Source organism: Oncorhynchus nerka, linkage group LG10 (assembly GCF_034236695.1).
Source record: "Oncorhynchus nerka isolate Pitt River linkage group LG10, Oner_Uvic_2.0, whole genome shotgun sequence".
In the NCBI taxonomy this organism is placed as follows: Eukaryota; Metazoa; Chordata; class Actinopteri; order Salmoniformes; family Salmonidae; genus Oncorhynchus; species Oncorhynchus nerka.
The window spans coordinates 83,886,052-83,911,814 of NC_088405.1; the positions used below are offsets into that span (position 1 = coordinate 83,886,052).

A 25,763-nucleotide genomic window follows, 5' to 3' on the forward strand; every position below is an offset into this window, starting at 1 on the left:
TCTCAGAAGAAGAATAGACTGACGAGTTTCAGAAGAAAGTGTTTTGTTTCTGGCCATTATGAGCCTATAATCGAACCCACAAATGCTGATGTTCCAGATACTCAACTAGTCTAAAGAAGGCCAGTTTTATTGCTTCTTTAATCAGAACAACAGTTTTCAGCTGTGCTAACATAATTAAATAGGGGTTTTCTAATGATCAATTAGCCTTTTAAAATGATAAACTTGGATTAGCTAACACAATGTGTCATTGGAACACAGGAGTGATGGTTTCTGATAATGGGCCTCAGTACGCCTATGTAGATATTCCATGAAAAAATCTGCTGATTCCAGCTACAATAGTCATTTACAACATTAACAATGTCTACACTGTATTTCTGATCAATTTGATGTTATTTTAATGGACAATATTTCTTTCAAAAAGAAGGACATTTCCAAGTGACCCCAAACCTTTGAACGGTAGTGTATATATAATTTATAAATCCAAAAATGGATCTAGCAACTACAGATTGCCCCTTTAAGTCTATCAAAAGTGTGCGAGTTTGAGTATGTGTCCATTAAACCTATGATTTTTTTTTATCACCATGAAGTAGATTGAGCAATAAAAGCCACACTTTTATTCCATAGGCTGGGATCAGCACTATGCAGCTGTTGCAAGAGCGCATTTTTCACTGGCTGACTACTGGTTAGAAAAACTATGACTGATAGGTAGATTCAACTTCTTGAATTCAACCATTATTGGTTTCAAATAGATATTTAGATTTGTGAACAGACATCCACAACAACCACAATCCGTGAGGCGCAAATAGTTAAATGAGAGAGCAGCAGTGTGATTACATCAATGCACTATGTAGATATCAATAATAAGTGATATCCGTATCACCGTAGACTACACCACTGCTGTCATCCTTACCTCCAAGCGTTTATTCAAGTTGGATAATCTTTGGATGCCGACAGCAGTCGCACCATTGGAAGACATAGTTTGGACTGTAGCCTACAAAAGCCTATTCTTGCTCCTTTCCCGCGATCCATCAAACACATTTGGTGTGTCATCATTGTGGTCAGACTCGCTCAGGTGGAACAAACTTAAACTTGCGCCTTTTTTCAATGCTGCTTTGAATGTCATTGAGAAAACAGAGAAGTGTCAAATATTTTTTATTGCAAACATCCTTTCTGAATTTCAAAGTAATCCTCGAAGTAATCATCTAGTTTTTCAAAAGTATCTGTAATTTGATTACGATATTTTTGCTGGTAACGGATTACAGTTACTGTTTTTTTGTAATCCCTTACATCAAATCAAAATGTATTGGTCACATACACATGGTTAGCAGATGTTAATTCGAGTGTAGCGAAATGCTTGTGCTTCTAGTTCCAACAGTGCAGTAATATCAAACAAGTAATCTAACAATTCCCAACAACTACCTAATACACACAAATCTAAAGGGGTGAATGAGAATATGTACATGTAAGTATATGGATGGGCGATGGCCGAGCGGCATAGGCAAGGTGCAGTAAATGGTATAAAATACAGTATATACATGTGATATGAGTAATGTAAGACATGTAAACATTATTAAAGTGGCATTGTTTAAAATGACTAGTGATCCATTTATTAAAATGTCCAGTGATTGGGTCTCAATACAGTATATACATGTGATATGAGTAATGTCAGATATATAATCATTATTTAAAGTGGCATTTAAATTGACTAGTGATCCATTTATTAAAATGTCCAGTGATTGGGTCTCAATACAGTATATACATGTGATATGAGTAATGTCAGATATATAATCATTATTTAAAGTGGCATTTAAATTGACTAGTGATCCATTTATTAAAATGTCCAGTGATTGGGTCTCAATACAGTATATACATGTGATATGAGTAATGTCAGATATATAATCATTATTAAAGTGGCATTATTTAAAGTGGCATTTAAATTGACTAGTGATCCATTTATTAAAATGTCCAGTAATTGCCCCCCCCCACATAAAAAAGATTGCACGATAGCCCCTACCACACCATTGATTGTCAGCTAGAGGTTGCTAAAGTTAACTGGAGTTTGTAGTGGCTGGTTAAAGAAAACGGAAGCATGGATGATAGTTTCTCTTGGCCCATAGACTACTTTCAGGTTGCGGAATCATCGAACATCAAGTTGTAAAATCCTGAACTTCCCTTTTAGTTTCTGTGATCTTGTGAACGAAGTGATGCTCTAAGCATCCCAAAAGTCTTACGTTTTGTAGAGTGCTCCCAGAGAAAAGCTTTTGAGTATTTCCTATTTACATTCAGCTACAACGTAAGAGCAACATTGTGCTTAGAATAAGTAATGTTATGCTACATTCCCCGGACTGTGCAGTGAATAAATTACCACAAGAGGAGAAGTGTGCCTGACTATAATACTTAAACAGTGTCAAAACCCATTGTGTCTTTGAGACGGTAGGCCTTTCCCACTAATGCATTAGTCTCTGTGCACATCTTAGAAAACAAAACATTCATTGGACACGCCAGTGTGATCTATCCAAAGCTGAGCAGAGCTCCCCAAAGTCAGGCAAGGGTAAAACAGAGAGAGCATGTAATTGCTTCTCTAAGTGACATTTCTCTCTTGACTCACACCGAATCTAGAACTGATTATTTACCCACCACCTCTTAAAGAAGACTTTCGTTTGGCTCTGCATTCAAGTAGGCTCAAATGACTTCTACAAGGAGTAATACTGTTATAGCATATAGTCTGCCATAGTACCACATGTGAGATTTATATTGGGGTGTTTAGGGATAGTTTCGGGAATAAATGCAATCCAATGAAGCGTTAACGTTAACCCAAACGACTAACATGACGAACAGAGACAATGTGAATGGTAGATTTATGGAACAAATGGTCAAAGAACAGCTCTCAAAGTAAGATAACATTTGGGGGTAAATCTGAAAACGAACCCTTTCAGCCTATCCATTACATGATAGAGCCTTCAAAACATAGCATATACAGTTGAAGTCAGAAGTTTTACATACACCTTAGCCAAACACATTTAAACTCCGTATTTCACAATTCCTGACATTTAATCCTAGTAAAAATTCCCAGTGGGTCAGAAGTTTACATGTTTTACTGTGGGTATACAGAAGTCGGAAGTTTACATACACCTTAGCCAAATACGTTTAAACTCAGATTTTCACAATTCCTGACATTTAAGCCTAGTAAGAATTCCCTGTCTTAGGTCAGTTAGGATCACCACTTTGTTTTAAGGATGTGAAATGTCAGAATAATAGTAGAGAGAATTATTTATTTCAGCTTTTATTTCTTTCATCACATTCCCAGTGGGTCAGAAGTTTACATACACTCAATTAGTATTTGGTAGCATTGCCTTTAAATTGTTTAACTTGGGTCAAACGTTTTGGGTAGCCTTCCACAAGCTTCCCACAATACGTTGGGTGAATTTTGGCCCATTCCTCCTGACAGAGCTGGTGTAACTGAGTCAGGTTTGTAGGCCTCCTTGCTCGCAAACCCATTTCAGTTCTGCCCACATATTTTCTATAGGATTGAGGTCATGGCTTTGTGATGGCCACTCCAATACCTTGAATTTGTTGTCCTTAAGCCAATTTGCCACAACTTTGGAAGTATGCTTGGGGTCATTGTCCATTTGGAAGACCCATTTGTGACCAAGCTTTAACTTCCTGACTGATGTTTTGAGATATTGCTAACAATATATCCACATAATTTTCCCTTCCTCATGACGCCATTTATTTCGTGAAGTGCACCAGTCCCTCCTGCAGCAAAGCACCCCCACAACATGATGCTCCCACCCCTGTGCTTCACGGTTGAGATGGTGTTCGTGGGCTTGCAAGCCTCCCCATTTTTACTCCAAACATAACAATGGTCATTATGGCCAAACAGTTCTATTTTTGTTTCATCAGACCAGAGGACATTTCTCCAAAATGTACAATCTTTGTCCCCATTTGCAGTTGTAGTCTGGCTTTTTATGGCGGTTTTGGGGCCGTGGCTCCTTCCTTGCTGAGCGGCCTTTCAGATTATGTCGATATAGGACTCGTTTTTACTGTGGATACAGATACTTTTGTACCTGTTTCCTCCAGCATCTTCACAGGGTCCTTTGCTGTTGTTCTGGGATTGATTTGCACTTTTCGCACCAACGTATGTTCATCTCTAGGAGACAGAACGCGTCTCCTTCCTGAGCGGTATGACGGCTGCGTGGTCCCATGGTGTTCATACTTGCATACTATTGTTTGTACAGATGAACGTGGTATCTTCAGGCATTTGGAAATTTCTCCCAAGGATGAACCAGACTTGTGGAGGTCTATGATTTATTTTCTGAGGTCTTGGCTGATTTCTTTTGATTTCCAGTGATGTCAAGCAAAGAGGCACTGAGTTTGAAGGGTGGCATTGAAATACATCCACAGGTACACCTACAATTGACTCAAATGATGTCAATTAGCCTATCAGAAGCTTCTAAAGCCATGACATCATTTTCTGAAATTTTCCAAGCTGTTTAAAGGCACAGTCAACTTAGTGTATGTAAACTTCTGACCCACTGGAATTGTGATACAGTGAATTATAAGTGAAATAATCTGTCTGTAAACAATTGTTGGAAAAATGACTTGTGTCATGCACAAAGTAGATGTCCTAACCGACTTGCCAAAACTATAGTTTGTTAACAAGAAATTTGTGGAGTGGTTGAAAAACGAGTTTAAATGACTGCAACCTAAGTGTATGTAAACTTCCGACTTCAACTGTATACAGTGCCTTCAGAAAGTATTCCCACCCCTTGACTTGTTACACAGTTTTTTGTGTTACAGCCGGAATTTAAAATGGATTAAATTGAGATATTTTGCCACTGGCCTACACACAATACCTCATAAGGTCAAAGTGGAATAATGTTTTTCAAAATGTTTACAAATTAATTCAATATGAGTATTCAACCCCTTTGTTATGGCAAGTTTAAATAAGTTCAGGAGTAAATAACATGATTTTTGATACAATTATCTGTAAGTTCCCGCAGTTGAACAGCGAACTTTAAACACAGATTCAACAACAAAGACCAGGGAGGTTTTCCAATGCCTCGCAAAGAAAAGTTAGTATTGGTAGATGGGTAAAAAAAAGCAGACATTGAATATCCCTTTGAGCATGATGAAGATATTAAGTACACTTTGGATGGTGTATCAATATACCCAGTCACTACAAATATACAGGTGTCCTTCCTAACTCAGTTGCCGGAGAGGAAGGAAACCGCTCAGGGATTTCACCATGAGGCGAATGGTGACTTTAAAAGAGTAACAGAGTTTAATGCTGTGATACAACAACATTGTAGTTACTCCACAATATTAACCTGGCAGAGTGAGAGTGGAAAAAAAGGACCCTGTACAGAATTCAAAAACATGCATCCTGTCTGCAACAAAGCACTAAAGCAATACTGCAAAAAAAATGTGGCAAAGCAATTAACTTTTTATTCTGAATGCAATGTGTAACTGTTGGAGGAAATTATAGTTGAAATGATTAATTATGTATACATTTTTATTAGAACCATTAAGTTTTAATACTATTATGTTATGGTATGAAATGTATGGATTTTTGGTTAAACTAGGACCGAAAATGTAGGTAAAACTAATTAATTGTCTGTACCTTGCAGGTTTAAGGGAGAGGGATGGTATATCTTTTCTGACAGATAAGAATGGTCTTTGATGTTCCATTAGTGGAGGAGAAAATGTATTTTAGACAGATTGGAATGTTTGTTTTATGAGGGGAGTAGAAGAAGATCTCCAGACCTGAAGACACTGTGCTATTGTGGGGATCGGAGAGAGTGTGTGAAACTGATGACGTCATTTTATGTTCTCTCTTTAAAATCAAATGCTCTTTGTATTTTGGGTCAGTACTCATCAAGAATAAATGCTGAACTTGTTTTTAAGACTGGTCTCGATCTATTTCATGCAAAATGATAAATTTACAACTTATTATGAAATAGAGAGAGTGAATTTGGTTTTGGCTACAAAACATATAGGAATTTAGAATTCCTCTAACAGTAACATTTGGGGAAAATCCAATATAACACATTACTGACTAACACTCCATAATTTCAAGCATAGTGGTGACTGTATCATGTTATGAGTATGCTTGTAATCATTAAGGACTGGGGAGATTTTTAAGATAAAAAAGTAAACCAAAGAACAGTCAACATCCTAGATGAAAACCTGGTTCAGTCTACTTTCCACCAGACACTGGGAGATGAATTCACCATTCAGCAGGACAATAACCTAAAACACAAGGTCAAATCTACACTGGAGTTGCTTACCAAGAAGGCAGTGAACGTTCCTGAATGGCCGAGTTACAGTTTTGAATTTAATCTGCTTGAAAATCTATGGCAAGACTTGAAAATGGTTGTCTAGCAATGTCCAACAATCAATTTGAAAGAGCTTGAACATTTTGAAAATAATAATGGTCAAAACTGTTAGAGACTTACCCAGGAAGACTCACAGCTGTAATCGCTGCCAAGGCTGATTCTAACATGCATTGACTCAGGGGTGTGAATACTTATGTAATTGAGATATTTCTGTATTTAATTTTAATCAAATTTGCAAAGATTTCTAAAAACATGTTTTCACTTTGTCATTATGAGGTAAAAAAAATATATTTAATCAATTTTGAATTCAGGCTGTAATACAACAAAATGTGGAATATATCAAGGGGTATGAATACTTTCTGAAGGCACTTAGATCAAATGATGGGTGAGAGTCCACGAGCCACCCATAGGTTCCCGAGTCGCGAAGCGGTCTAAGGCACTGGATCTAGGTGCTAGAGGTGTCACTACAGACCCTGGTTCGTTCCCGGGCTGTGTCACAGCTGGCAGTGATCGGGGGTCCCAAAGGGTGGCGCACAATTGGCCCAGCATCGTCCGGGGTAGGCCGTCATTGTAAAATAAGAATTTGTTCTTAACTGACTTGCGTAGTTAAATAAAGGTTAAATAAAAATAAAAGTTCAAATTCATTCTGACAGCAAAATGCTCTTGTATAATTGCTATCTCAATGTCTTGAGTGTTCATTTGTAAAGGGCTCAATCCATAGCACTCACCTTAACCGGCTATCCTCTGCTGCCGCGCCACCAGGGATAATCTTGGTGATGAAGATCCCTGGGTCATCACCGATATGGGGGTTATCTGTTCCTCCAGCGATGCTGAAACCCAACCCTGAGTTCCCCTATAGAGCATGAAGAACAATTAATAAAACATCTACCAGTACTTTTACACTTCTATTCCTTTATAATGTTAAACTGTATCCTAGCCTAAATTACATACAACATAAAAATACAATTTCTGTTTTGCTGGTATTCTTCAATCTGCTGCTACGTGAACAGCAACAGCAGAGAAGTTTAGCCTCATGCTTGTGTATCAGGAAGTCAGCCTGACACTGCTGTTTACATTGTGCATCACTGACTCTACCTTTAAAATCATTTGACAATTTAGCAATTCTCTTGTAGGTGCATGTTTTCCCAGAATTCCACATTCTGTCTAATTTGCATTATGCAGGGGTCCCAATTTACTGAAAACTAATCCGAACAAACAATTTCTAGTACTAGAAATATGTCCGAAAACATACTTTTATAGCAAAAAATAATCATTCCTAAATAAACAATTTGAAAGTGAAATAAACATATAACACAAGTCAATATTTCATTTTTAGTTTGAAAAAAGTAAATTGACAAACATTTTTTTACTTAATTTTCGGGTTCACAGGATTCACTTTTTCTTTTCGATTTGTATGACTTCATAACAAGTAAACACAATACAGAGGCTGAGGCAGAAAATGCATAATTCTCGAATGCCAACAACCCAGCTCCATCGGTTTTATGAGCCAAATCCCCCTCGACACTTACAAAATGAATGTGGACGCTTTGATTAAATTGCTAACTGATGGGAGTAGGGGCATCTCTTGACTAAATATCCACTGACCCTGCAGGCTGAGCTGCGGGCATGGTGAATACAATGGCCACTGATCTCCCTCAGGGGAAGCTTCCCTCTCCATAAATACAAACAGAACTCAATCAGGCTGAGATGAGATGGAAGTGATGATAGCTAGCTCACTCAAGTGCACTCATAATCACAGCCCATTGGCTAGCTAGGGCAATGGAAGTGGAGAGCATAGATACAGGGTCCTGTGGCGTGAAGCCTGAATAGCACAGACATAGCATTAGCATTAGCCCCAAAGCCACTGTTTATGTCTGCTTTTGCCCCTGAGGGTGAGCTGTGCAGTTTGCACCAAAGGCTCAAGGCTCCGCTTTTGGATGACTTTTCCCTTCCTTTGACTAATCTGACCTTTCCCTATTGTAATGCATTGTTTAGGGTCATGAGGATTCTTTTCCAGTAGTCAAAATGTATTTGACAGCCAAGCTAATCCTCTTATCACCATTGAGCCTTGAGGATACTCTCCCTGGCTGTTCTCATGCAAATGCTATGTCCCAATTAAGGGCTGGCCTGCTCAAAACACCCACAGGACTTTGATGTTTGTGTTATTGAGCTTGTCTGGCTGAGATCAATTTGCTTCAGTGGAAAGTAAAACAGGTTCCTGTTTTAGTTTGGATAACGGAATAACAAATTATGACGGCATTGCCATTTTAATTTTAAATTGGTGCATGAAGCTGGAAACCCTTTCTTGAGCCTGGGGTTACTGTGTCTTTGGCAGTTTTTGAATTCATCTAGCTTCTCCAACAGCTTCAAAATTGTGTCAGTTAGCTTCTTTTTGTTGTTTGTTTATCTGTGGGGTCAAGACGTTTTGAAACATATGTGGCAGAGGTAGTTTGGTGACTGACAGTGACTTTAAACACACTCACCTACAGTTTACCTACAGTACAATATGCAGCAGCTGCCTCTTAACTTGGCCTATTAACGTATCCTGCCTGTCGCATTTAACGACTACGCTAGATTATGATGCCCTTTATGGGAAATTACTGTGATGAGTATACCTCGTTCAATTTCAATGACTGTGATGAGCATACCTTGTTCAATTTCAATGACTGTGATGAGCATATCTTGTTCAATTTCAATGACTGTGATGAGCATACCTCGTTCAATTTCAATGACTGTGATGAGTATACCTCATTCCATTTCAATGACTGTGATGAGCATACCTCGTTCAATTTCAATGACTGTGATGAGCATACCTTGTTCAATTTCAATGACTGTGATGAGCATACCTCGTTCAATTTCAATGACTGTGATGAGCATACCTCGTTCAATTTCAATGACTGTGATGAGCATACCTCATTCAATTTCAATGACTGTGATGAGCATACCTCGTTCAATTTCAATGACTGTGATGAGCATACCTTGTTCAATTTCAATGACTGTGATGAGCATACCTCGTTCAATTTCAATGACTGTGATGAGCATACCTCGTTCAATTTCAATGACTGTGATGAGCATACCTTGTTAGATTTCAAAGACTGTGATGAGCATACCTTGTTAAATTTCAATGACTGAGATGAGCATCCCTCATTCAATTTCAATGACTGAGATGAGCATCCCTCATTCAATTTCAATGACTGAGATGAGCGTCCCTCATTCAATGTCAATGACTGAGATGAGCATCTCTCATTCAATTTCAATGACTGAGATGAGCATCCCTCGTTCAATTTCAATGACTGAGATGAGCATCCCTCATTCAATTTCAATGACTGAGATGAGCATCCCTCATTCAATTTCAATGACTGAGATGAGCATCCCTCATTCAATTTCAATGACTGAGATGAGCATCCCTCGTTCAATTTCAATGACTGAGATGAGCATCCCTCATTCAATTTCGATGACTGAGATGAGCATCCCTCATTCAATTTCAATGACTGCAGTCCTCGCTGGGTTCTTTTAAATAGAGTCCTTTCAGACTGTGTGCATCAACTCACCCGCTCTAGTGTGATTTCTTCAAACTCATATTCAATTTCTGTCCCGTTGACCTGTGGGAAAACAATAATGGATTCGATGAATTATACCCAGTACATAACTTTGTTTCCTGTAAGTTTACAGAGGGGTAAGCACAGTCATAATAGTCTTCTATTAGTGTCTTCCATTCCTTTCTAATCTCTCTCAACATCCATAACAAAACGTACGTCCATCGGAAAACATAGGACATGAGGGTTATGAGGAACAATTCTTCCTGTGTGCTGGTTTTTGCGTCTCAGATTATTTGATGACATCCATAACACAAGACACGATGACACACATAACACAAGACACGATGACACACATAACACAAGACACGATGACACACATAACACAAGACACGATGACACCCATAACACAAGACACGATGACACACAACACAAGACACGATGACACACAACACAAGACACGATGACACACATAACACAAGACACGATGACACACATAACACAAGACACGATGACACCCATAACACAAGACACGATGACACCCATAACACAAGACACGATGACACACATAACACAAGACACGATGACACCCATAACACAAGACACGATGACACACAACACAAGACACGATGACACACATAACACAAGACACGATGACACACATAACACAAGACACGATGACACACATAACACAAGACACGATGACACCCATAACACAAGACACGATGACACCCATAACACAAGACACGATGACACCCATAACACAAGACACGATGACACACATAACACAAGACACGATGACACACATAACACAAGACACGATGACACCCATAACACAAGACACGATGACACCCATAACACAAGACACGATGACACACATAACACAAGACACGATGACACACATAACACAAGACACGATGACACACATAACACAAGACACGATGACACACATAACACAAGACACGATGACACACATAACACAAGACACGATGACACCCATAACACAAGACACGATGACACACATAACACAAGACACGATGACACCCATAACACAAGACACGATGACACACATAACACAAGACACGATGACACACATAACACAAGACACGATGACACCCATAACACAAGACACGATGACACACATAACACAAGACACGATGACACCCATAACACAAGACACGATGACACACATAACACAAGACACGATGACACACATAAAACAAGACACGATGACACACATAACACAAGACACGATGACACCCATAACACAAGACACGATGACACACATAACACAAGACACGATGACACACATAACACAAGACACGATGACACCCATAACACAAGACACGATGACACACATAACACAAGACACGATGACACCCATAACACAAGACACGATGACACACAACACAAGACACGATGACACACATAACACAAGACACGATGACACACATAAAACAAGACACGATGACACACATAACACAAGACACGATGACACACATAACACAAGACACGATGACACACATAACACAAGACATGATGACACGGATAGTACATGATACTACTTGACTTGGTTTTTGATTGGTTTCTAGACCAGAGGTCAAACTAATCCCTTCTAGTTTTAGAAAATAGCGGAAGTCCAAGCATTTGCTCAAAGTCCAAGCCACAACAACATCAACCCTCCCCCTACTCCGATCCAGTGGCACTACTTTGGATTTAATTGCCTCCCATCTGCAGCTGATGCAGTCTGGGACCTGAAAATCCATATCTATTTACCTGCTGTTTCAACAAGGCTCACTTTCCAAAGCGGTTTGGGCATTGGTCCAGAGCTCTCCTCCTTCCATCACTGCCCTTATTCAGTGCCAATATCAGAAACCCACTGAGACCGAAGTCCCATCAGGTCAATTGCAATGTACCTAAGTTGATGTTCAAACCGAGACTGTTACTACAGCAGCGCATTAACACCACCCAAAACGTTGAACTCTATATGACAGAAATCCGTCACAGTGATGGAAACTTTAACCTATGCGTAATAGTCAAATAGATAGATTATTGTCTCTTGAAGCCATTACTCTGTGAGGGCAGCTATGACTGAAAGGTGGTAATATTACACTGGAGCGTCACTGTACACACACACCATGTGCACACAAACACGCACAAACAAACACACACACAGACACACACACACACACACACACACACACACACACAAACAAACACACACACACACGTACACACACACACACACACGCTTCCCACATTTCCTGATGAGGCTCACCACCTAATAGCAATGAGGGACAACATCAGCTATACTATGTACCATTCTGTTCTTCTATGGTTTGAAATTCAATTAAAAGTGAACAACCACAGTCTTCAAACAGCCACATGATGTATTGCCTCATTTCTACAGAGGCCACAGCATAAATTAAATTAACTCCAATTTGGTCCTGTCACCCTCTATGATCTCTCCTCTTTCCCTCATATTAATTGTGGAGGACTGCTGTGTCGGGTGTTGATGGCACAGTGTGGGACAATCTGTGATTTGTACATTCATTTTTGGACTTTTAAATTAATTATATACACTAAGTGTACAAAACATCTCTTTCCATGACAGACTGACCAGGTGAATCCAGGTGAAAGCTATTATCCCTTATTGATTTCACTTGATAAATCCACTTCAATCAGTGTAGATGAAGGGGAGGAGACAGGTTAAACAATGATTTTTAAGCTTTGAGACAATTACAGTTTTTTTGGATTGCTTACACACTAAAATTAAAAGTAGTACACTATTAGCAAAACCTTACACTCAAGAAGCAAAACATAAGCCCATATTTGCACAACTATAAGCACATTGTCAACCTCACACTTGTTGCAAAACTCTACACACAGTGATTTACAAAACTCTACACACAGTGATTTACAAAACTCTACACACAGTGATTTACAAAACTCTACACACAGTGATTTGCAAAACACTAAACACACTTAACATACATTACACACAAACATCTATCATGAAGTCACATCCTTGTAATACCAAAGCACTGACTGTCAGATTACCACACCCTCCAACCTATTGGTTCAACACAGTCATCAGGTGTGCAAACACTCGTTTGCTTAATTGTAGACACACCAATCAGGTGTATAAGCACTATAAAAAGCAGCAGGTGAGTTCATCGGTCTTCAAACACAATGGAAAGAGTCAGAGAAAGAGTAAGACGAGGAGGAGGAGGAGGACAAGGAGGAGGACGACGAGGAGGAGAACGAGGAGGATGAGGAGAACGAGGAGGAGGACGACGAGGAGACTGAGGAGGAGAACGAGGAAGACGAGGAGGAGGAGGAAGGGGAGGAAGAGGAAGATAAGAAGGTGCTCAAAGAGGACCGAATCTGACAAATGAGATCCGCGCAACATTGGTTGACCACGTTGTCAACCACGGCCTGACGCTGAGGGAGGCTGGACTGCGAGTACAGCCAAATCTAAGCCGATATACAGTGGCAAGTGTGATGAGAACATTTAGACTGGAAAATAGGTATTGTAAAAATATCATCATATCAAAAACATCTGCACGGTTTCAGTAACTGCTTACAGTACTGTATTCTATGCACTATCAGCACTTCTGTTACCTTTTCCTGTGAAATTACTGTACTATTGTATACTGAGTTTTTCTCTACACAGGATTGAGGGTCAGGGACGACAAGGGGGAAGGCCTCCTATGTTCACAGAACAGCAAGAGAGGGAGATAGTAAACATGGTTTTGGCCAACAATGCTATAACACTCAAGCAGCTCCAAGCTAACATTGTCAATAACCATGCCATTTTCAACGATATCCATCAGGTTTCAACATCAACACTGGCACGCATCCTAAAAAAAAAACATATTCAAATGAAGCAAATTTATCGAGTGCCTTTCGAGCGCAATTCTGAAGGGTGAAACGACTGCGGCATGATTATGCAGAGGTATGTATTCACTTTAGCAGTGTGATCTTGCAAACTGTCTCATAATCTTTTACTGTACTGTAATATGTATACTAGATCTACACTGAACTACACAATTTTGCCTGACACTGTTTTTCAGAGAGTTTTACGAATGGATGGAGAGGAGATCCAGCATGAGTTCATTTACGTAGATGAGGCTGGGTTCAACCTGACGAGAACACGAAGGAGGGGAAGAAACATCATTGGCCACAGGGCTATAGTCAATGTCCCAGGGCAACGTGGGGGTAATATAACACTGTGCAGCCATTACACAGAATGGGGTCCTCCAAAGCCATGCCCATATGGGCCCTTACAACACAGCACTCATACTTACATTCTTGGACCAATTGCACAACATAACAGCAGCAAATCAAATCGATCATATGCAATACATTGTTGTCTGGGACAATGTGTCTTTCCACCGCTCTGCTCTGGTTCAGAACTGGTTTCAGCAACATCCACATTTCACCGTCCTATATCTTCCACCATACTCTCCATTCCTCAACCCTATAGAAGAGTTTTTCTCGGTATGGCGGTGGAAGGTATATGATCTCCATCTCCAGGCTGAGGTATCCCTCATCCAAGCCATGGAGGAGGCCTGTGACCAGATGGAGGTAGCAGCAATGCAAGGATGGATTCGTCATTCAAGACGTTTCTTTCCAAGGTGTCTTGCTAATGACAACATTGCCTGCGATGTTGATGAAATTCTCTGGCCAGATCCAGCTAGGCGAAGAGACAATGTTTAGTTATTTATTTATTTTTTAAACTTACAATATGTAAAGTGACGTTTGGTTACAGTATTATGAATCTCCATGTCAACATTTTGGGCGTGTTGAGAAATAAATGAGTTTCTTCAGTCTGCAACATTGGTCTTCTGTAGTGTTTGGTGAATGTACATTATATTTGTACTTTGTTGATAGTAGCCTACTCTAATCATATGGAAGTAGAAGTGCTAAAAGTGTTTTAGGTTTATCACAGCAGAGTGTAACTCGTGCAAACAGAGTATAGTAATGTGAAACGTGTGTGTTTCATATGGTAACAAAGTGTGGTTTTTAAAAAGAAGTGTATAGTTTTTACAAGAGTGTTTAATTTTGCAAAGGATCTGTAGTGGTTTGCTAATTGGGTGTGTGGTTGTGCTAATTGTGTGTAGTGTTTTGAAAACACGGGCCCTGTTTTGAAATCGTGCTTAAGCAATCAAAAAAAACTGTAAGACATGGATGGTGTATGTATGCCATTCAGAGGGGGAATGGTCAAGACAAAAGATTGAAGTGCTTCTGAAAAGGGTATGGTAGTAGGTGCCAGGCACACCGGTTTGAGTGTGTTAAGAACCGCAACGCTGCAGAGATTTTCACGCTCAACCGTTTCCCTTGTTTATCAAGCATGGTCCATCACCCAAAGGACATCCAACCAACTTGACACAACTGTGGGAAAATTTTGACTCAACATGGGCCAGCATACCTGTGGAGTTCAATTACCGTTTATCAAAACAGTGGTTTATCAGAACAGTCATTTTGGTAAACTATAATAGTTTGTAACGATTGTCATCGGGAGAAGGAGAAGAGGACCAAAGTGCAGCGTGGTACGTATTCATAATAATTTTAATAAAGATGAATACTGAACAAAAACAACAAACTGACAAACGAACAGTTTGGTAAGGTGCAACAAAAACACTAAACAGAAAATAAATACCCACAACCCATAGTGGGAAAACAGGCTGCGTAAGTATGGTTCTCAATCAGAGACAACGACAGACAGCTGTCCCTGATTGAGAACCATACCCGGCCAAAAACAAAGAAAAACAAAAACATAGAAAAAAGAACAGAACGCCCACCCTAGTCACACCCTGGCCTAACCAAAATAGAGAATAGAAAAGCCTTGTGACGTTGTTTGAACTGCAGATTGACCTTTAAAGAATTCATTTTCCTAAAGCAGCTAACACAAAGGACAACAGGGAATGCCTTCTCTCCTTCATCTGCACGGATCTGAAAACACAGGAGCATTGAGAGGATGCTGGTGTTATGTACCAAGAACTCGCTTTTGTTTTAGTCATTTTACCTCAGTGCAGATGAAGGAGAGGAGAGGGGGATAGTTTCACAAAATGTTAACCTCATTCGAATTGTTTTCTTACCTCGAAAGGAGTTATGAGACTTATTCAAATTTTATAAGCAATTGTTAGATTAACTTTCATTGAAAATGTGAGGCGAGACAAATAAGAGCCTGCTCTACTTCCATTGTTAAGGTTGGTGTGAATGCAGTTCAAATTGAGGATGTGCCCATACTTTCTTCTGAAATGTTTGAAAAAAAGCTATCACTGCATATTGATGAGGAACACACGACTCGGTTTAGTCCTCAGGTGAAAAAAATCATATTATTGAAATATTTTTTTATGTAATCTTTCATAGTAGAGGGATTCATGCAGTTTCATACATTCCTACACACGTACATTCGCATAGACAAGCTGCTAACACAAATTCATTAATTCAATTTAATTGCATCAAGGGCTGTCACATCGAGGGCGGTCTTTTCCTAAAAACACATCAAACAAATAATAGGATAAATGAATTTGTCTGTCAAAGCCATTTCTGACAAAAGGTTCACCCACATATTATTTCATGTGTCATATGGGCAGAACCCTTGTGCGTAGAGAGATACAATATAACTTAATTGAAAAAATGCATACACATTGTATAAAACATGGCACTGTATCAACAGTCTAGTACCTTCATAAGTCAAGAAACACTGTGCTAGCTCTCCCAGCTGGTGTTCAGTCTTTGTTTTAGTAATGAGACCTTTGTCTGAGTTGTGGCTTGTGCTGAGACTGAGGCTGTCCTAATATGGACACCGTATACTGGTAAGCATGAAGCACACACAAGGTCCAACTGATTCTTCAACACTCAGGACAGCAGAACATGAAACTGAGGACAAAAGAACATGAAACTGAGGACAACAGAACATGAAACTCAAGACAACAGAACATGAAACTCAGGACAACAGAACATGAAACTCAGGACAACAGAACATGAAACTGAGGACAAAAGAACATGAAACTGAGGACAACAGAACATGAAACTCAAGACAACAGACCATGAAACTGAGGACAACTGACCATGAAACTCAGGACAACTGACCATGAAACTCAGGACAACAGACCATGAAAGTCAGAATGACAGACCATGAAAGTCAGAATGACAGACCATGAAAGTCAGGATGACAGACCATGAAACTCAGGAAGACAGACCATGAAAGTCAAGACGACAGACTAAGGAATTTAAGACAAGAGACCATGCAACTCAGGACAACAGACAATTAAAGTCAGGGCGACAGACCATGAAGGTCAAGACGACAGACTGAGTAATTCCAGACAACAGACCATGAAAGTTAGGACGACAGACCATGAAAGTCAGGATGACAGACCATGAAATTAAGGATGACAGACCATGAAATTCAGGACGACAGACCATGACATTCAGGACGACAGACCAGGAAATTCAGGACGACAGACCAAAGAACTCGGGACAACAGACCATGAAAGTCAGGACGACAGACCATGAAACTCAGGACGACAGACAAAGGACCTCAAGACAACAAACCATGCAACTCAGGACAACAGACCATGAAAGTCAGGACGACGGACCATGAAAGTCAAGACGGCAAACTGAGTAATTCCGGACGACAGACCATGAAACTCAGGAAAACAGACCATGAAACTCAGAACAACTGGCCATGAAAGTCAGGACACTATTCCATGAAACTGAGGACAACTGGCCATGAAAGTCAGGACAACAGACCATGAAAGTCAGGACAACAGGCCATGAAAGTCGGGATGACAGACCATGAAAGTCAGGACAACAGAACATGAAACTGAGGACAACTGGTCATGAAAGTCAGGACAACAGGCCATGAAACTCAGGACAACAGATCAGGAGAGTCAGGACAACAGACTATGAAAGTCAGGATCATAGACCATGAAATTCAGGACGACAGACCACAAAAGTCAGGACGACAGACCACGAAAGTCAGGACGGCAGACCAATGAACTCAGGACAACAGACCATGCAACTCAGGACAACAGACCATGAAAGTCAGGACAACAGACCATGGAAGTCAGGATGACAGACCAAGGAATTCCAGACGACAGAATATGAAAGTCAGTACGACAGACCAGGAAATTCAGGACGACAGACCGTGACATTCAGGACGACAGACCAGGACATTCAGGACGACAGACCACGAAAGTCAGGACGACAGACCATGAAAGTCAGGACGACGGACCATGAAAGTCAAGACGGCAAACTGAGTAATTCCGGACAACAGACCATGAAACTCAGGACGACAGACCATGAAACTCAGGACAACAGACCATGAAACTCAGAACAACTGGCCATGAAAGTCAGGACACTATTCCATGAAACTGAGGACAACTGGCCATGAAAGTCAGGACAACAGACCATGAAAGTCAGGACAATAGGCCATGAAAGTCGGGATGACAGACCATGAAAGTCAGGACAACAGAACATGAAACTGAGGACAACAGGCCATGAAACTCAGGACAACAGATCAGGAGAGTCAGGACAACAGACTATGAAAGTCAGGATCATAGACCATGAAATTCAGGACAACAGACCATAAAATTCAGGATGACAGACCATGAAATTCAGGACGACAGACCACAAAAGTCAGGACAACAGACCATGAAAGTCAGGACGGCAGACCAATGAACTCAGGACAACAGACCATGCAACTCAGGACAACAGACCATGAAAGTCAGGATGACAGACCAAGGAATTCCAGACGACAGAATATGAAAGTCAGTACGACAGACCAGGAAATTCAGGACGACAGACCGTGACATTCAGGACGACAGACCAGGACATTCAGGACAACAGACCACGAAAGTCAGGACGACAGACCATGAAAGTCAAGACGACAGACAAAGGAACTCAAGACGACAGACCATGAAACTCAGGACAACAGACCATGAAACTCAGAACAACTGGCCATGAAAGTCAGGACACTATTCCATGAAACTGAGGACAACTGGCCATGAAAGTCAGGACAACTGGCCATGAAAGTCAGGACAAGACCATGAAAGTCAGGACAACAGACCATGAAAGTCAGGACGACGGACCATGAAAGTCAAGACGGCAAACTGAGTAATTCCGGACAACAGACCATGAAACTCAGAACAACTGGCCATGGAAGTCAGGACACTATTCCATGAAACTGAGGACAACTGGCCATGAAAGTCAGGACAACAGACCATGAAAGTCAGGACAACAGGCCATGAAAGTCAGGATGACAGACCATGAAAGTCAGGACAACAGAACATGAAACTGAGGACAACTGGTCATGAAAGTCAGGACAAAAGGCCATGAAACTCAGGACAACAGATCAGGAGAGTCAGGACAACAGACTATGAAAGTCAGAATCATAGACCATGAAATTCAGGACGACAGACCACGAAAGTCAGGACGTCAGACCACGAAAGTCAGGACGTCAGACCACGAAAGTCAGGACGTCAGACCACGAAAGTCAGGACGGGAGACCAATGAACTCAGGACAACGGACCATGCAACTCAGGACCACAGACCATGAAAGTCAGGACAACAGACCATGAAAGTCAGGATGACAGACCAAGGAATTCCAGACAACAGAATATGAAAGTCAGTACGACAGACCAGGAAAATCAGGACGACAGACCATGACATTGAGGACGATGGACCAGGAAATTTAGGACGACAGAACACGAAAGTCAGGACGACAGACCAAGGAACTCAGGACAACAGACCATGCAACTCAGGACAACAGACCATGAAAGTCAGGACGACAGACCATGAAAGTCAAGATTACAGACTGAGTAATTCCGGACAACAGACCATGAAAGTTAGGACGACAGACCATGAAAGTCAGGATGACAGACCATGAAACTCAGGACAACAGACCATGAAACTCAGGACAACAGTCCATGAAACTCAGGACAACAGACCATGAAACTCAGAACACCTGGCCATGAAAGTCAGGATGACAGACCAAGGAATTCCAGACGACAGAATATGAAAGTCAGTACGACAGACCAGGAAATTCAAGACGCCAGACCATAACATTCATGACGACAGACCAGGAAATTCAGGACGACAGACCACGAAAGTCAGGACGACAGACCATGAAAGTCAAGACGATAGACAAAGGAACTCAAGACAACAGACCATGCAACTCAGGACAACAGACCATGAAAGTCAGGACGACAGACCATGAAAGTCAAGACGACAGACTGAGTAATTCCGGACAGCAGACCAAGAAAGTTAGGATGACAGACCATGAAAGTCAGGATGACAGACCATGAAACTCAGGACGACAGACCATGACATTCAAGACGACAGACCAGGAAATTCAGGACGACAGACCACGGAACTCGGGACAACAGACCAAGGAACTCGGGACAACAGACCATGAAAGTCAGGACGACAGACCATGAAAGTCAGGACAACAGACCGTGAAAGTCAAGACGGCAAACTGAGTAATTCCGGACAACAGACCATGAAACTCATGACGACAGCCCATGGAACTCAGGACAACAGACCATGAAAGTCAGGACACTATTCCATGAAACTGAGGACAACTGGCCATGAAAGTTAGGACAACAGGCCATGAAACTCAGGACAACAGATCAGGAGAGTCAGGACAACAGACCATGAAAGTCAGGCTCATAGACCATGAAATTCTTGACGACAGACCATAAAATTCAGGATGACAGACCATGAAATTCAGGACGACAGACCACGAAAGTCAGGACGACAGACCACGAAAGTCAGGACGACAGACCACGAAAGTCAGGACGGGAGACCAATGAACTCAGGACAACATACCATGCAACTCAGGACAACATACCATGAAAGTCAGGATGACAGACCAAGGAATTCCAGACAACAGAATATGAAAGTCAGTACGACAGACCAGGAATTTCAGGACGACAGACCATGAAAGTGTGGACGACAGACCATGAAAGTCAGAACTACAGCCCATGTACGTCAGGACGACAGACCATGAAATTCAGGACGACAGACCACGAAAGTCAGGATGACAAAACCAAAGAACTCAGGACAACAGACTATGAAAGTCAAGACGACAGACCACGAAAGTCAGGACGACAGACCACGAAAGTCAGGACGGGAGACCAATGAACTCAGGACAACAGACCATGCAACTCAGGACAACATACCATGAAAGTCAGGATGACAGACCAAGGAATTCCAGACAACAGAATATGAAAGTCAGTACGACAGACCAGGAATTTCAGGACGACAGACCATGACATTCAGGACGATGGACCAGGAAATTTAGGACGACAGAACACGAAAGTCAGGACGACAGATCAAGGAACTCAGGACAACAGACCATGAAAGTCAGGACGACAGACCATGAAAGTCAAGACGACAGACAAAGGAACTCAAGACAACAGACCATGCAACTCAGGACAACAGACCATGAAAGTCAGGACGACAGACCATGAAAGTCAGGATGACAGAACATGAAAGTCAGGACGACAGACCATGAAACTCAGGACAACAGACCATGAAACTCAGAACAACTGGCCATGAAAGTCAGGACACTATTCCATGAAACTGAAAACAACTGGCCATGAAAGTTAGGACGCAGACCATGAAAGTCAGAACAACAGGCCATGAAAGTCAGGATGACCAACCATGAAAGTCAGGATAACAGGCCATGAAACTCAGGACGACAGACCAAGGAACTCAGGACAACAGACCATGAAAGTCAGGACGACAGACCATGAAAGTCAAGACGACAGACTAAGTAATTCCGGACAACAGACCATGACATTCAGGACGACAGACCAGGAAATTCAGGACGACAGACCATGAAAGTCAGAACAACAGACCAGGAAATTCAGGACGACAGACCATGAAAGTCAGGATGACCGACCATGAAAGTCAGGATGACCGACCATGAAAGTCAGGACAACAGGCCATGAAACTCAGGACAACAGACCATGCAACTCAGGACAACAGACCAAGGAATTCAGGACAACAGACTATGAAAGTCAAGACGACAGACCATGAAAGTGTGGACGACAGACCATGAAAGTCAGAACTACAGCCCATGTACGTCAGGACGACAGACCATGAAATTCAGGACGACAGACCACGAAAGTCAGGATGACAAAACCAAAGAACTCAGGACAACAGACTATGAAAGTCAAGACGACAGACCATGAAAGTCAGGACAACAGACCAAGGAATTCAGGACAACAGACCATGAAAGTCAGGACAACAGGCCATGAAACTCAGGACAACAGACCATGCAACTCAGGACAACAGACCATGAAAGTCAGGACGACAGACCAAGGAATTCCAGACAACAGAATATGAAAGTCAGGACGACAGACCAGTAAATTCAGGACGACAGACCACGAAAGTCAGGACGACAGACCAAGGAACTCAGGACAATAGACCATGAAAGTCAGGACAACAGACCATGAAAGTCAAGACGACAGACTGAGTAATTGCGGACAACAGACCATGAAAGTTAGGACGACAGACCATGAAACTCAGGATGACAGACCATGACATTCAGGACGACAGACCATGAAAGTCAGGACGACAGACCAGGAAAGTCAAGATGACAGACCAAGGAACTCAGGACAACAGACCATGCAACTCAGGACAACAGACCATGAAAGTCAGGACGACAGACCACGAAAGTCAGGACGACAGACCAAGGAACTCAGGACAATAGACCATGAAAGTCAGGACAACAGACCATGAAATGCTAAATGACTTAAATGTAAATGTAAATGAAAGTCAAGACGACAGACTGAGTAATTCCGGACAACAGACCATGAAAGTTAGGACGACAGACCATGAAAGTCAGGATGACAGACCATGAAAGTCAGGACGATAGACCAGGAAATTCAGGACGACAGACCACGAAAGTCAGGATGACAGAACAAGGAATTCCAGAAAACAGACCATGAAACATAGGACAACAGACCATGAAGTCTGTATACAGTATTACATTAAAAGTCCAAAAATGGATGTACCAATGCCAAATTGCCCCTTTAAAGAAGCACGATCTGCAGAGGGAGAAGAGAAGCATGGTCTGCAGACGGAAAAGGGAAGCACCCGCTGCAGAGGGAGAAGGGAAACACGGTCTGCAGAGGGAGAAGGGAAACACGGTCTGCAGAGGGAGAAGGGAAGCACGGTCTGCAGAGGGAAATCTAGAGTTAACACCTGGTTTTCCAGGGAAATTCATCACTCTTGTGCTATCCAGGCCCTGCCGCCTACAGGAAATAGAGAGGATTCAGTGATGCCCGCTCTGCCTCTCCTTACCCTGCACTTGTGACCGGAGAATGCAGGCCCCGCAGCTTTGGAGGAAACTTCCTGTGTGATGATGTATGCTTTGCAGTTTCTTCTTATTTAAGTATCCACAAAGGGGAAGAACATTATGTGCTGAGAATCACCTCAGAATACTTCATGTTGGATGTACAATTATATACCATTTGACCTATTTGCATTGAGCATCCTTCAAACATAATTTCTTTCAAATTACCTATATGAGTGTTGATGACTTCAGGGTTTGTGAAATGATACGGCTTAGGTCGAGTTAGAGATGGATGGGTAACAATAGCAATATAATAATAATATATGCCATTTAGGAGATGCTTTTATCCTAAGTGACTTACAGTAGAGCATCCATTTATTATTTTTGTATTGGTGGCCCCAGCAGGAACCAAAACCATTGCAACTCCATGCTATATCAACTGAGTGATACAGGACCACCTTGATGCTGTGAGTAATTTTTTAAATTTTAATTTTACTAGGCAAGTCCGTTAAGAACAAATTCTTATTTTCAATGACGGCCTAGGAACAGTGGGTTAACTGCCTGTTCAGGGGCAAAACAACCGATTTGTACCTTGTCAGCTCGGGGGTTTGAACTTGCAACCTTCCGGTTACTAGTCCAACGCTCTAACCACTAACCTGCCGCCCTGTGTACTCACTTGAAGTAGTCTTTATTAGCCATATGAGAGGGGAATTATGTTTTGAGGACGGATTTGTCAATGGACACAATGTTATATTCTTGAATATTTATCTGAATCACAATATAAGGTATATGGGTAAAACAATCTATTACAGATCTTTCAGCTTCTTTGGAACAGTGAAATGCAATTACAAACTGGGTGGCTCGAGCTCTTAATACTGATTGGCTGACAACCGTGGTATATCAGACCATATATCACGGGTATGACAAACATGTATTTTCACTGCTCTTATTACATTGGCAGCCAGTTTATAATAGCAATAAGGCAATTTGGGGGTGTGATATATGGCCAATATTCTTGGGGGTGTGATATCTGGCCAATATACTCTGTGTTGCGCTGTGCTTATGAACAGCCCTTAGCCGTGATATATTGTCCATAAACCACCCCCCACCCCCCTCCCGTGCCTTATTGCTTAATAATAACACTGACAAGCTTGTGACCAGTAAATCTGGTCACAAACACAATGTGGACACGGGGGATGGAAGTCATGGCTATATAATTGAGAATGGTGCTCTTCTGGAATCTTCAATATTTTTTGTCTAGAACAGGCAGTGAATGAGCTAAGAGGCAAAGCAGTGAAATAGTAAACAACTTTTGGCAGGTCATTCAGAAACAAAGTGGCATTTCCAAGGATGTTTACTGACATTTATTGGAAACAGTCGAGGGACAAAATGTGATTAGCATCATGAGGAAATAACATGCTTCTTCCAGGCTTTGTATTATGCAACTGTCTTCCATTACAGTGATGAGTTCTCTGCTCTGTTCATTATGTTAAAATGTAATTTGCTGCAGCTTTCTTGAAGGACAGAGTCATCAAGAAGATGCTACTGTTTGTATACAGTGTAGCTGACTGGACCGGCTACGTGTCACTAAACAAGTCGCTTTATAGCTTCTAATTATGTTTAAAAACATCCTCCCATGACATTCTCTTCCTCTACTACAACAGATTACATTTCATACAGCACCTTACTTTACTTTCACCCTAAATCTTGCTCATTCATTTACCATCTCACTCCAAATTGTGTCCAAATGGCTTTTGAAGCACTTCGTCCCACCAGAATCCCAGTGCCAACAAAGAGAAGGCATCAATAATAAATATCTGTTAAGAGAAAAGTTCTGATGCCAAACCAAAATGCAGGCTTTTGGGCTGTACAAATCAGTGGTCCTGTGTTGGTGTTTTATTTATAAAAACTATCAATAATTCACAACAGCGGCCTTATTTGTTTTACCCATATACTGTATATTGTGTTTCAGATAAATATTTAAGAATATAACATTGTGTCCTTTGACAAATCCATCCTCAAAACATAATTCCCCTCTCATATGGCTAATAAAGACTACTTAAAGTGAGTACACAGGGAAATATATGTTTTTTGTGCTTATAAACATAACTAAATGAATTGCCAAAATATAATCAAATGCAACATAAAAAATGGGGCGAAGCATAAAAAGGAACTCACGTAAGGTACGCTCTCCAGAGTGTCGGTGTTGACAATTATTGGAGCAGGACTCGCCTGAAAAAGAGAGAGAGTGGGGAAGAGGATAAGAAACAGCAAGAGATGCCTAAACCCACTAGTGTCCTACTTTCTATAAATGGATCCAGGGGACAGCCCCTGGATCATGTGGTGACTTCACCCTGTATCATGAGGAATTCAAGAGCCGTCTTACAAATGCTAAACCGTCCCAGAATACAGTGCCTTCAGAAACTATTCATACCCCTTGACTCAGCCTAAATTCAAAATGGATTAAATATTTTTTTCTCCCCCATCTACACACAATACCCTATAATGTCAAAGTGAAAACATGTTTTTAGAAATATTTGCTAATTTATTGAAAATAACTCATTTACGTAA

At 41.2% G+C, this 25,763-nt stretch overlaps 1 protein-coding gene across 14 annotated transcripts in view; it reads right to left on the minus strand.

The window, feature by feature from the left end:
- Positions 1–25,763, minus strand: part of LOC115136133 (disks large homolog 2) — a 315,445-nt gene that overhangs the window by 45,870 nt on the left and 243,812 nt on the right. For all 14 annotated transcript variants that reach the window (XR_010464941.1, XM_065023856.1, XM_065023851.1 and 11 more), the window contains 3 exons: positions 25,371–25,424; positions 9,890–9,940; positions 7,067–7,191 (listed from right to left, as the gene is read on the minus strand). Coding sequence is in view for 13 of the 14 variants with exons in the window: in XM_065023856.1 (XP_064879928.1) it covers positions 7,067–7,191; positions 9,890–9,940; positions 25,371–25,424 (230 nt within the window). In the remaining variant the exon portion in view is untranslated. The remainder of the gene's footprint in view (positions 1–7,066; positions 7,192–9,889; positions 9,941–25,370; positions 25,425–25,763) is intronic.